General features: G+C 61.1%; 6 protein-coding genes across 6 annotated transcripts in view; 4 read left to right on the top strand and 2 right to left on the bottom strand.

Annotated features, from left to right (window-relative positions):
- F751_5860 (Importin-5) overlaps positions 1 to 350 on the top strand; it is a gene marked incomplete at both ends in the record, with an annotated part of 9,200 nt that extends 8,850 nt beyond the window's left edge. The window contains one exon of the mRNA XM_011401682.1: positions 261 to 350. Coding sequence (XP_011399984.1) covers positions 261 to 350 — 90 coding nt within the window. The remainder of the gene's footprint in view (positions 1 to 260) is intronic.
- Positions 351 to 544: 194 nt separating this feature from the next.
- On the bottom strand, positions 545 to 2,872 carry F751_5859 (hypothetical protein; the record flags this gene model as incomplete). The annotated part of the gene is made up of 6 exons (XM_011401681.1): positions 545 to 706; positions 824 to 952; positions 1,248 to 1,381; positions 1,541 to 1,823; positions 1,997 to 2,202; positions 2,806 to 2,872. The coding sequence occupies 6 exons, from the start codon at positions 2,870 to 2,872 to the stop codon at positions 545 to 547; spliced, it is 981 nt and encodes a 326-aa protein (XP_011399983.1).
- Positions 2,873 to 3,263: 391 nt separating this feature from the next.
- On the top strand, positions 3,264 to 8,041 carry F751_5858 (putative UDP-N-acetylglucosamine-peptide N-acetylglucosaminyltransferase SPINDLY; the record flags this gene model as incomplete). Its single annotated transcript, XM_011401680.1, has 13 exons — positions 3,264 to 3,527; positions 3,692 to 4,141; positions 4,285 to 4,408; positions 4,622 to 4,817; positions 5,015 to 5,216; positions 5,379 to 5,457; positions 5,655 to 5,815; positions 6,067 to 6,183; positions 6,328 to 6,378; positions 6,599 to 6,782; positions 7,098 to 7,375; positions 7,503 to 7,626; positions 7,749 to 8,041. The coding sequence occupies 13 exons, from the start codon at positions 3,264 to 3,266 to the stop codon at positions 8,039 to 8,041; spliced, it is 2,523 nt and encodes an 840-aa protein (XP_011399982.1).
- Positions 8,042 to 8,202: 161 nt separating this feature from the next.
- F751_5857 (hypothetical protein) lies at positions 8,203 to 8,769 on the top strand (the record flags this gene model as incomplete). Its single annotated transcript, XM_011401679.1, has 1 exon — positions 8,203 to 8,769. One exon carries the CDS (start codon positions 8,203 to 8,205, stop codon positions 8,767 to 8,769), a length of 567 nt encoding a protein of 188 aa, XP_011399981.1.
- On the bottom strand, positions 8,273 to 9,140 carry F751_5856 (Protein disulfide-isomerase 1; the record flags this gene model as incomplete). Its single annotated transcript, XM_011401678.1, has 5 exons — positions 8,273 to 8,349; positions 8,451 to 8,511; positions 8,669 to 8,747; positions 8,862 to 8,876; positions 9,004 to 9,140. The coding sequence occupies 5 exons, from the start codon at positions 9,138 to 9,140 to the stop codon at positions 8,273 to 8,275; spliced, it is 369 nt and encodes a 122-aa protein (XP_011399980.1).
- A 349-nt stretch (positions 9,141 to 9,489) lies between these two features.
- Positions 9,490 to 12,269, top strand: F751_5855 (hypothetical protein; the record flags this gene model as incomplete). Its single annotated transcript, XM_011401677.1, has 6 exons — positions 9,490 to 10,224; positions 10,413 to 10,603; positions 10,957 to 11,104; positions 11,307 to 11,432; positions 11,681 to 11,961; positions 12,101 to 12,269. The coding sequence occupies 6 exons, from the start codon at positions 9,490 to 9,492 to the stop codon at positions 12,267 to 12,269; spliced, it is 1,650 nt and encodes a 549-aa protein (XP_011399979.1).
- Positions 12,270 to 12,854: the final 585 nt, after the last annotated feature.

The following is a 12,854-nucleotide window of genomic DNA, read 5'->3' as shown; positions in this document are numbered from 1 at the left end:
TATACGAGGGGGGGGGGGATGAACTCAAAGAGGGGAGAGGGCAGATCATGGAGGGCAGCACGGTGGTCCCTGCTGGGGGGAGGGGTTGCGTGTGAACCCAACAGCAGGCAAGTGACTTGCAGGTCCGTACTTCGTTGATCCCAGCATCCTGCTGCGGCTCGACGTGCTGTGCGAGGGGACTGCGTGGCTGAATGCGCTCCACTCTCCAAAACCCAGACCCTTTGCTCATGCAACCCCCACCCCGATCCCTCACAACACAGGCGGCGATAGGAGCCGAGGCCTTCCAGGGGCTGGTGGCGGCGCAGAAACCCAAGGCACAGGCCACGCTGCAGGCGGCGCTAGCACAGTAAACGCCCGGCGTGGCCCATCCCCAATACGACTCAGCTCCCTTGCTCTTGCGTCCACGGGCCGACGCGCCCATTTGAGTGCCTTTCTGTTCACAGCGCACTGCAAGGGATTGCATGTTTGGGCCGGGCAGGCAGGGGAGACCAGCTGCAAAGAGGGCGGATCACTAGCCGCAGGGGATGGCCGAGCTTGTGCAGCGTCACGCCCCCGAACCGAAGAGGTTGCCAAAGAGCTGGGAGGCCAGGACCAGGGACCCACTTTCTCGAGAGGCCATGAAGTTGACCAGCTTCTCCTGCACATTGTACCGAATTTTCCGACCCTTGGAGGCCCGTCGGTCCACGATCTTGCGCTTCTTGGTGCCCTGCATGATGGGTGGATCCAGGGAAGGAATTATGAGCAACTGCACAAGCTGCAACGGGCATGCTCGAAAGCTGATAATGAGGCAAGGAATGGACCATGCAACACAACATCAGCGCACCGCGTATTTCTGGGAGGTCAGTGCGGGGGCCTCGGTGCTCTCCAGGAACTCCTTGAGGAGCGTGGAGTAGAAGTCAGTGTCGTCGAAGGTCTCGGGATCGCGATCTCCGGGCTTACTCCCAGCTGCCTGCTGTATTGTGTTGATCTTGAAACCGAGATTAAATTCCGGTGACGGCGTAGATTGCATGAACCGCGTCTAAGGCGTCCGAGGCGAACATGGAGCGACCCATAAGCGTCGAATCGCACCCCGTACGCCCGCGATTTACAAGTCTGCGACAGCTGGCCCCACACATCATATATTTTCCAAATTTCTTATCGGCAGGTGAAAGACCCTGCACCCCCCACCACCCTCCACCACGCTGCCACTCCCCACCTCGACAAACCATAACCTCCACAGCCACACCCATGACATTCTGACAAATCACCTGAGGCTGGATCGGTTGGCCTATGACGCCAGTTTGGTCACGCTCCAGTTGCGTTCGCTCGATCACCGCATCTGATGCCTGCATGAGCTGTGCCACCTGGTGCGACACAGGCTGATTCAGGGCCTTCAAGTTCCCTGCGAGGGTTGGTGTATCCAGAGATAGAGTCATAGTGCAGAATATCGGGATGTAGTCAGCACAGCAGTCCCCAGCTTGGGTGTCCTCCGAGCGACCCTATACTGGTGTAGCGATCTGCTCAAGAGCCAGCAGACGACCCTATACAAAGCCCTGCGCACCTCCTGCCACCAGCGTCTTCCTCTGCCAGCGGTCGATGGAGGCGTCCTGGAAGGGCTTGGTGGCCTCGTACCATGCATCTGCGCAGCGCCAGAGTGCCGTGCTGTCCCGCCGTTCCTTCCGCTGCCACTTGGGCGGGGTGGCGGCTATGGCAGGGTTCCTTTCGTGCAGGCCCTTGATAACCTCCAGCAAGTCGCTGATCGCCCCAGCAGACTCCGCCCGGATGTCTTCGACGGCAGCTGCCACACCTTGATCGCTGGCCTGGATGGTCTTTGCCAGGACGCCCTGCGAAATGGATGCGCCAACAGGGGATGTGGGAGCAATTGGGACATCGTGATGTGGATGGCACACGAGCCGCATACCTTTCCAACTGGAGTCCATGTGGCTCGGCTGGAACCCCCCGTCTGCAACTCTATCTTCTTGCGCCTGCCCTGCTCAGCAATCCTCCCGATCCTCACCTGGGGAAACCGCACTGCGGACTTGAGGAGGCGCTGCAGGAGGATCCGAATCTCCAGTCCAGCCTCCCACAGCCGTCGCTGGGACTGCACCGCCAGCGCCTTGCGCTTCTCGCGGTTTGCTCGCTCGGCAAGGTATGCGGCGGTGTCGCCGTCGCCTGCCTGCAGGTCCTCCACCGCCCGTTCAAGGGCTGCCACCTCGTCATCATCTGCAGCACGAGCAGTCGGGGGGGTGTTGGGTCATGCAATTCCCAAAACCATCAAAATCCATAGGTTTGCATAACCCATCACATATTCTCCCTGCAGTTGAAGCCCACCTCACACATACAATTGTTGACAACCCGGCATACCCAATATCACCCCTGCAACCTTGCACAACTCCATGCCTTCCTGCTCACCTTGGGGTTCAGTATGGTGTCCGGGCCTTTCGTCTTCACTCTGGGAGGTGCTGGCATCGGATCCCCTGGGAGATTCTGCTGGCTCTTCAGCGGCGTCGTGTGTGAAGTCATCGCTTTCAAAAGCTGTGGCCCGGGAGGAGCGTACGCCGGCATACGCCGGGTCATCCAGGGCGATGTCTGGCAAGATGCGGGCACGGCCCATGCCCACCACCCCAGCCAAGTCCTCATCGCTCTCTTCCAGGGTGGGTCCACCATCCAGGACGACATGCGCATCGGGCTCAGCCTCTGCATTGCAGCAACATGGTGCGGAGGGTTGTCTGACTTTAGCACTTCCGGCGTGACAGAGCTGTCGAAGGCTGGCGCAGCGTGACCAGAAACTCCCCGGCGACGGTATCCTTGTAACTCTCGACATACCCTGCACTGCGACGGGCTCCAACAGGTCAGCGATGTCTTCGGCCAGGCTCCTACGCCCAGAGGCCATGGTAATCGGTCGCTTGGAGGAATCTATCCCCGCTAATCACCCTGCTGATGCCTGTCCAGTGCTCCGTAGAGGAGTTCAGCCGACCAAACACTCTCAAGTACAAACACAGTGCCCTCGGGACGTGCAGTATGCAATTGGGCGTATCCCGCTTCGTTATAAGATATGCCTATGGAATGCATGCGCAGGCGAGTTCGTCGACAAGGCTGAAGTTGGACAGTGCATGCGGGCTCCCGCGCGCAGAAACACCATCGAGCGCGCGCTATGGTGTAGGCGTCCATCAGGCGAGCAGGTGCAAGGCTACTACATCCACCGCGAGGCCACAATCCTCAAGGACATGTATAGTATGGAGTCGAAAGAGCGATTGAAAGAGGACGTACCACAGACCAGCCCGATGCCACCGGGCCCCTCTTCGCAGCTACCTCATGAGGCGTCACCTGCTGGCCATGAAACATCAGCCACCCCATGCGTGCCACCTGCCGATGCTCAGGACCTTGAAATCGTCAAATCTCAAGTCCTGATCCTTCTGGATCAATGTAATCGAGCACCGGATGTCCTCGCCCTCCTGTCCAACCTGCCGGGCCAGGCCGTGGCAGCCAGACCGGACCTCATCTGCCTCAGGGGCCGGGCCCTTCTGGCGTTGGGCAACAAACCTCTGGTGCGTCCTTGCGTTGATCACTGGCTGATCCAGAGCCACTCTGGTACTCTTCTATATTGCTCTGGGGAAAGGCCGGGCCACAGGGACACTCGTCATGCCAGGCTCTGCAGCTGTCGCCCACCAGCACCCCTCACACCCCCCACCCCCCACCCGGCCCTGCCCAGGCGCTCGCAGCGTACCTGGAGGCCTTGCTGTCCCACCCCACGAATATCGACGCCCTCCTCGGCTGCGCCTCGGTGTACACAGCCTCGGCCCTCCTCCTGGAGGCGCTCAAGTGCCTGGAGCGTGCCAGGGGGCTGGCCCCCACCCGCACCGATGTGTTACAGGCCCTTGCCAATGTGCTGACGGACCTGGGCACCGCCGAGAAGCTGACCAGGGTGCCCGGCTGGAGGGGCCGGTACGAGGCCGCGCTGGAGGCCTGCCCCTCCCACGCCCAGGCCCACTACAACCTGGGTGTAGCGGCAGGGGAGGAGGGGCGGGCGGAGGAGGCGGCCGCGCACTACCGCGACGCCGTCCGCGCCGCGCCCGCCTGCGCCGAGGCCTGGTGCAACCTGGGCGTCGTGCTGCGCAGCCAGGCGAGCTGCTGTGGTCTGTGTTGTTATCGGTCTTTGTATGTGGGGTTTAATCCTTGTTCTCCTGCTGAGGTGCGGGTGCACTCCTCGTCCCGGGGCCAGACAGGGACGACGCATGCGACGCAGGGCCCCGCGTGCTGCCTGCAGTACTGCTGAGGGTATCCCACACCAAACCTACTTCACAGGGCAAGCTGGAGGAGGCGGTGGCCGCCTACGAGCACGCCCTGGCCGTTGCGCCGAATCACGACATCGTGCGCGTCAACCTGGCGGTGGCGCTGTCCGAGCGCGGCTCCGTCGTGAAGCTGCAGGGTGAGCGGGGAGATCTGCTCGGCTGGGTGCATGCAGGTTCTGTGAGGCCAGGCGGAGCCCACCCTGGATGGCGGCTGGGGCCTGCCTGGTTAGCTGTGGGCGGGGTGGGTTGGTGCCAGCTCGCTGAGCACGCGCCACCATACCTTGGCTATTTGGCGCTGACATTGGCGCCACAAATCCCACGTTCCCGCCCCCCCCTTTCCTCCCACCCAGGCAAGCAGGAGGAGGCCGTGGCCCTGTACGAGCGCGCGTTGGGCCTGTATCCGCTGCACGGCGAGTCGATGTACAACCTGGGCGTTGCGGCCATGGAGGCCGGGCAGATGCACCGCGCCATCTTCATGTACGAGTCGGCGGTGCGGGTGCTCCCTGCCTGCGCCGAGGCACACAATAACCTGGGAGTGGTGTACAGGTGGGCGATGGGTGAGGAGGATTGCCCAGCGGAGAGAGAGGGGAAAGGATGCTCTGTCAGGAGAAATCAAGGCCGCGCAGTTACCCTACAGGGCCAGGAGTGTCCTGGGGGCCTGGTGTCCTACGATACTCAGTCCACATGGGGTAGGCAACTTGATCATTGCAGGCCGTACCTTTAAATCTCTCCCTTGCGTGCAGGGAGATGGGCAACATCGACCGGGCGGTGACCTGCTACCTGGCGGCCCTGAATGCCCGGCCCAACTTCCCTCAGGGTTTGAACAACCTTGCGGTGGTGTACACGGCCCGGGGACAATCTGAGGAGGCCCTGCAGCTCCTGCTCTCCGCCCTGAGCCTGGCGCCGGAGTATGCAGAGGCCTGGAACAACATAGGAGTGCTGCAGGTGGCCTCATAGTGCCGGGTGCTGAGGAAGGGGGTATTACTCGAGTCTTAAGATGCTGTTTGGGGCATTGCTGGAGGGTCATCAGGAAGTGACGTCTACCTGAGTCTGGCCCATGGCAGTCAGAGTGCCACATACCCCACTCTCACACTCTCCTCCATGTAGAGGGACGTGGGCGCATCTGTGGAGGCCATTTCATCATACGAGAAATGCCTGGCCCTGGATCCTGACAACCGGAACGCGGGTGAAGGGGGGCTGGGAGTGGAGGAGGGGCAGTGGGAATGGGCAGGTGATACCCCCAATCTGCAGCTGGGCAATCAAGCCTGCAGGTCTCTTCCCAGGGATGAGACAGAACTGCATCAGGCATGCTGGAGCTGTCGTGATGGCACCAGAACTCTGTCACAGTGACCCCTCCTCCAACCCCCACGTGCACCACTGCAGGCCAAAATCGGCTGCTGTCGCTCAACTATGTCTATCACGGTGAGACGGACCTCATCTGCGATGCCCACCGAGATTGGGGTCAGAGCTTCCAGAGGCTGCACCCACGCCTGCCGCCTCGGGTGAGGGACAAGGCCGATGAAGCTTCCGGACGCAAACTTCGGGTGAGCAGGCAGTGCCACTGTGTCTGTCGCCTGGTGTGCTGCTTTGAGGGGATGCAGGGATGCACTGGAATGTCTCTGGCTGCCTTGAAGACTGATAAGCCCTGGGGGGGGACGCATGGCTCTGTACAAGTCCCCCTCCCTGTGCTCAAGCTGGGAGTCAGGGTAGGATACAGTAGAACATCCCTGAGCGTTTCCACCATGGTCTCCTCCAGTTCAAGAATCCCCCCCCTCCTTCCTCCGTTGGAGCGCAGGTCGGCTACATCTCACCGGACCTCTTCACACACAGCGTCTCCTACTTTGCCGAGGCTCCGCTCACACACCACAACACCGCCACTGTGGAGCTCTTTGTATACAACTGCTGCCTTAAGGTGCAGTGCCTGCTGTGAAAGGCCGCCGAGCGCTCCAGCCACCTGAGATTCCCTTGCTCATGACAGCATGGCGGCAGGGTTTTCATGCATCGCCATGTCCTGGGTCTGACCTCCTACAACCGTGTCCTTCCACCCCCCTCCCAGGGTGACGCCAAGACGGAGCGTCTCAAAGGGGTGGTGACGTCGAAGCCAGGGGTTTGGAGGGACGTCGCGACCCTCAGTGAGGCAGCCTTGGCGAAACAAATACGTGAAGACAAGGTAGCCACCCCCTGTGTTTGTGTGTGTTGGGAGGAGAGGTGGGTTCTGATGTTGCCGATAGAACCGTGATCTGTAGGACGATGCCGCGAACCTGCGGAGTTTGAAGGGTAAAATGCTAATCAAACTCGGCCATGCCCCCATCATCACAAACCTACAGATTGACGTGCTGGTGGAGCTGACGGGGCACACTGCAAACAACCGTCTGGGGACCATGGCTGCCTGTCCGTCCCCCGTGCAAGTGACATGGATTGGCTATCCCAACAGCACTGGGCTGGAGGCAGTGCAGTATAGGATCACTGACAGCATCTGCGACCCCCTAGACACAACCCAGCGTTTCACAGGTTGGTTTTGGTGCTTTCTGGGTGGAGTGTGCTTGCAGTGACTGGACAGTGTGTTGCTCGTGACCTCGAAAGAGGGGCCTCTGAAGACTCGTGCACTTGCCAGTCATGGACCTTGCACACCTGTCTGGCATGCACACACTGCAGTGTCCTCGCCCTTGTCCCAGCCTGATGCTATTGTTGGCTGGGTGCTGACCCACCAAGAACCGCGAGCCCTGCACCCTGCCGCTCTGGCGACGCACACACGTCAGTGTCCTTTGCCAGAATGCGGTGAGCACCCATCGACGCAGGCCCCCCACCCCATGGCTCCCACTGCAGAGCAACTGGTCCGCCTGCCTGGCTGCTTCCTGTGTTACACACCGGCCCAGGACCTGCCGGACGTGGCGCCCTGCCCCGCGGCCTCCCGGGGTTACGTCACCTTTGGCTCCTTCAACGCCCTGGCCAAGCAGATGCCGGGGGTGCTGCAGACCTGGGCCCGCATCCTGCGCGCCGTGCCCTCAGCGCGTCTTGTCCTGAAGAACAAGCCCTTTGCCTGCGACCCCGTGCGCCAACGATACTGGCAGCTGTTCGAGGGGCTGGGTGTCAAGCGCCACAGGGTGCGCGGGTTGTCGTGGAGGCGGGGGGGGGGGACACTTGAACGCGCACGGGCTTGGAGTGCCCTTCAGGAACTGGGCAGTCAGACTCCCTCCCCTCATCACCCCCTGCCGCGTTCTGCGTGTGCAGGTGGACCTCCTTCCCCTGGCCATCAGCAACCGGGATCACATGGCGCAGTACGGCCTCGTGGACATCGGCCTGGACCCCTGGCCCTATGCTGGGACCACCACCACCGCCGAGGCCCTCGTCATGGGTGAGGCGGTTGGGGATCCCGGTCCAGCACTGGCTTGCGACAATGAAACACTGGGTCTGAGGATCCTGCAGCACCCCTTCCCTTCACCGCTTCCTCCTCCCCAACCCTTCCACCCCACCCAGGCGTGCCCTGCCTGACCCTGGCCGGCAGGTGCCACGCGCACAACGTGGGCGTCAGCCTGCTCACCGCCGTCGGCCTCCAGGAGGAATGGGTGGCGCACGACCTAGACGCCTATGTCGCAGCGGCCGTGCGGGCCGCCGGCGACGTGCCCGGGCTGTGCGAGCTGCGCTCTGGGCTGCGCGGCCGCGTGCTCGGGTCCGCGTTGTGTGACGGCCCGGCCTTCGTCCAGGGGCTGGAGGTGGTCTTCCGCGGGCTGTGGCAGGCATGGTCGGTAGAGGGTAAACGCACCTCCTGAAATGAGGAGACTCCCAGCGGCACAGCCGCACTGGAGGACAGGCGCCCAGCCTGGTTTCCACTGGGCAGCATGACGCAAAGTTGATCATCTATTTATTCCGAGTACATTCTTCACCCTCTGCCCTACATTTACAGTGACCTTACTTATATATTCAGATTTGGATGGAGTGTCTGGCGTGCCAGTGCTGCCATGCAAAGGCCATTGCCGCCACGTCCCTCCAGGCCTCATGCTTCAGGCAACGGTTTCTCCCTGCAACACAGCAATGTTCTCATCGAAGAAGGTCTTCAGGGTGTCGTAGTCCCGAGCACCTGGATGGTAGTGTGCGAGAACATGTGGATGCGTGTGCTGGCGCCAAGGGGGGAGCAGCCCTGCACATGCAGGGTCAAGGGCGGCACCGCACCCTACTCACTCCTGAAGCTCTCCTTCTGCTCGCCATTGAAGTAGATCTTCAAGCTTGGGAAGCCAGGTACCTGAGGGGCGAGTCCAGTGTGTATCGGCATCGGGAAGGAGACTCCAGCGCACGCTCCCACGACATGAACACCGCAAATCTGCTGCGCACATCACCAGTGATCAACTTGCCTTGGCCTTGTTGCAGACAGCCTTGTCCTTGGTGCAGTCCACAGCAACCACAGCTGCCTCTTCACTGCCTTCATAGGCCTTGGCGAGCTTCTCCCAGGTGGGCGCCAGCTTCTTGCAGTGTCCACACCTGCAGAGGGGCAACCATATGAGAAGCCTCGGGAGCAAGTCTCATTTCGGGCAGAAGTATACCCCAGCAGTTGCCACGAGCGACACACACATCCACATATAGGCAATACCTTACCAGGGAGCGTAGAACCTGCGGAGCCATGAGGGAACGGGTTATGAAGAGCCTTACGGAGATAACAGTGACAAATCTTCTGTCCGACACCGCGTTCAAGTAGCAGCCTGGAGCGTGTGACATCTCGATGCTGGCATTCACTCACTTGACGAAGTACACCTTTCCATCCGATGTCACTTCATCAAAGTCTGTGCTGGTCAGATGCCTGACGCTGCTGCCCTTTGCTGCGAGCGCAACCCCGATCAGTGCGAGGATGATGAGGCTGCGCGACGCGAGTGCCATTGTGAAAAGTCCTTTTTAGCCTGAGAGATGCTGGAAAATGACTGCAATAATGATTTGGGAGTTCTGTCTAGAAGGCGACCGAACCAGCATCTGCCGTCCTCCAGGCGATCTCCGAGGCGGGAACGCAAACTGACATTGAAGAAGATCACAACGCAGGTTCGCAAAGTGATCCCGCACCGCGCATTTCAACATGCCCTGACTTCTTCATTGATAAAATTTGATGATGACCCTGCGGAGGGGGAACCTGATGGGGGCCAGGGGAGGCTCGCAGGGCTGCTGCCTGAGCCCCAGACTGTTGTCAATTCTGATCAGCCTAGTCGTCATTGCGACAGTGCTCTGGGCCAGCGAAATGGTCGTGCAGGCCAGGCTCAGCCGCATGGTGTCCGACGTGGAGAGCATGGGGGCCGCTGATGCGGAGCTGGCCAGAATCCTCGTGGCTGAGAACAACCAGGGTGATCTGGGAGCACATTCGATGTCTCACTCCCAGGCGGGTGCTACCTACTTCAAAAGGCCCCCGGTGGATACCTTCGTGACCGTGGATGGCGTGCTGGCACGCAAGTGCCCAGAAGCGGCTACTGCTGGTCCATTACCCCTGGCCAGGGCTGCGTCCACCCTGGTTTTCTATGTGTACAACGCCGTGGATGAGGAGCAGATGGGCAACTTTGACTTCTTCCTCAAGTTCGGCCTGTCCGCCAATGACACCGTCACGTACCGCATCATCATCACGAGTGGGGGTGCGGTGAAGCCCCCCCTGGCCATGCCAGAGCTACCCCCCAACGCCAAGTACATCAGCACCACGGCATGCACCGGCACCTGGGGAGCCCTCGGCGCAATCGAGGAGCAGGTGGATGCCACCAAGTTCCCATTCGTGGTGGTGGTCGACTCCAGCGTGCGCGGCCCCTTCCTCCCGCCCTATGCCGCCGGCGTCATGCACTGGACGGAGGCCTTCACCTCCCGCCTCACGAAGAGCGTGAAGATGGTGGGCTCGGCCATCAGCTGCGAGGGGGCGCCGCGCGCCGGGCATGCGGCACTGGAGTGGCGCCGCAACCCCTATGTGCTGCCATACGCCTGGGCGGCAGACGCGGTGCGCGTTCGTGACCTGCTTGTTTTGGGTGTTTGCCTTTCCGAACCTGTTGGGAGGGTGCAGGGTTTAGAATGGGCATGCTGCCACCATATGTTTGAGTATGCACCGTGCTGGCATTCCTGATTGGCAACCGTGTGGCCTGTCTCTCTTCATCCGCAACAACCCTGCCCAAGTCACTGCGCCCATAGGATGGGTGGGCTGTGCTGGCGGCCGACCCCAACGTCTTCCGGTGCTTTCAGAGCCCCTGGGACGCGCGGTACTACTCTGATGTCGGGGCCGGTCTGGCCATGCTCCGCGCAGGGTACAACCTGGACTCGCTGCTGATGCGATACCAGGGTGTGGACTGGTGGGCGCTGAATAACTGGGACTGCAATGGGAGGTGAGGTTTTGGGCGGTCGTGGCAGGGAAGCGAATCTTTTGAAGAGCAGCGTGCTGTATGCTTTGGTTTGAGGTTTTCCAACCGGCCTACCACCTGTACACCCTGTCTGGCTGGGCCATGTGTCATGTGTCTCTGGCCGCTGGGCAACCGCAGCCTCATGGTGAGGCTACCCTACACTGAACTGCTGCCTGGACCTTTGTGGTGCTCTATTTCTTACGCTTATCACAGGCTTGGCCTCTAGTTGATGTCTCAGGCCTCCAAGGGGCCACAGCAGGGAGGCTTGTCTGTTTCTCCCTCTCCTGGCTCAGGCACATGCTTCCCTCCCAGGCTCCTGCTGCACCACTCCACTGCAGGGTCCGACCAGACGGGGAGATGCAGTACGACGGGGCGTCCATCACGCCGTATGAGACCATGTTTGTGCCCATGGACGCTGGCAAGGTGGAGGCCAAGTGGACCTACATCCGGACGGCACTCAAGTACCAGGAGTGGATGCAAGCACAGGTAGGGAGCCCAGGCTTCTGGACGGGGGGTGGCGTGCATGGGAAGAATGAGCAAACCTGGCATCTCGTGTCCAACAGGGAGAGACGCTTTCTAAAGATGCAGGCAGTGTCAGGTCTGGGCAGGGCTATCTGCCGCCTTCTCTGCAACCCTGGTCGAGCGAGGCCCGCAAGAGCCTAACAGTCACCCCACCGTCTGCCCCCAGGCAAACAAGGCGATGGATGTGAACACCAACGCGCTGTCGGCCGACCCCTGGACCTCGCGTGCCGAGGACCTGGTGGCCATGAATGCCCGAGGGCCGGGCTGCTTCGACTTCAGATTCTACACCGAGGTGGGACAAGGAGGGTTGAGAGGGCAACACCCTGAAGCTGAGGGGCCGGGGATATTGCGCATGCTGCGATGCCGTGCTGGATTTCCCCAGCCGGTGTGCCGCAACCCCACTTTGGTCTGTGATGCCTCTTGGTAGCAGCGTCCGCCCCTCCTCCTCCCCCTGTGCCACTGGCTGACCCCACCCTGCCAGTCTCTCGGCAACGCCTCCTTAATCTCCTGTCCCACACCCCATCACCACCGCGTCTCCAGAACAACCCGGACCTGGCGGGGAAGGCAGGGTCGCCCCTGGAGCTGTGGGAGCACTGGCTGCTCCTGGGTCAGTTCCAGGGCCGCACCCACCGATTCTCCTGCCCGGTACAGATGGGCACCACGTATCGGATTGCATACCTCCGGGCGCGTGGTGGCTCCTGCTTCGACCACAACTACTACCTCCGGCACAATCCGGACCTGAGGGCCGCTGGCATGACCAGCTCAAGCGAGCTGTACGGCCACTACACCTATTTTGGGCAGTTCGAGGAGCGCGCCGTCAAGTGAGGAAACGTGGAGGTGCACTGCCGTCGCATGAATGGGTCCACGCAGGAGCCGACCAGCGTGCCATGCAGGGGACAGGGTCTGGGACAGCCAGGCCCCTCATCAACCTCTTTCCCCTCCCCTTATTCCTGTCCGCAGGTTTGTGTGCCCTGACACCTGGCACGACCTGGCCGGGGGCTACGAGACAGTCCCTGTCGGCAGCGAGGCCGAGGTGAAGGCCAGTCTGCAGGAGTTTGCGGCCGGGACGTTGGAGGCACGCAATCTGGTGCACGTGTCCAAGCACCAGGTAGAGGCACGTGGGAGGTGACATTCAAGAACTGCAGAGGGCGAGGAGCCGAGGGGATGGCTTGCCACATGGAGGGCGGCAGCAGCATCGCCCCAAGCCTGGGCCAGAGGCCCTGGGCTGTAGTCATTACCTTCTTCGAGCCATGTGCATCTGAAGACTTTGCTCTCCCTTGAGCCCTTTTACGACCCCTTATGATGCCCTCTTTCCGTATCGGTGTTGGAGTCTGCTCTCCCTGCAAGCCTGTAGCCGTCAACCGAGCTCTCAGTCGGAGGTCTGCCCTTCATCAATAGCTCGATTGGCGGCGGCAGGGCTGCTCCCACGGCTCGATTGCGGGCCTCGTCCTCCCCAAAGCTCGAATGTTCGGCCAACATCAATCCAACATTGAAATTGTACCAAGCAGCGCGTTCCAGTGACCCAAGTTAGCACCGTCTTCGGGTGACGCCGCCGAGGAGAATCCATCGGTTGACCGACGGGCCGGGGAGGGGGTGCTCCATGCACCGATGTCTTCACGCAAGTGCTGTAGGTTCTGACTCGAGCCCCGAGAACGAATGAAGAGAATAAAATCCAAGCAAATATCGGTGAAATTCTTATAGATGCGGTCCTGAT

This window comes from Auxenochlorella protothecoides, assembly GCF_000733215.1.
Source record: "Auxenochlorella protothecoides strain 0710 unplaced genomic scaffold scaffold72, whole genome shotgun sequence".
Lineage (NCBI taxonomy): Eukaryota > Viridiplantae > Chlorophyta > Trebouxiophyceae > Chlorellales > Chlorellaceae > Auxenochlorella > Auxenochlorella protothecoides.
Note: the sequence above shows the minus strand (reverse complement) of the source record. Positions and strands in the feature narration are given on the sequence as shown.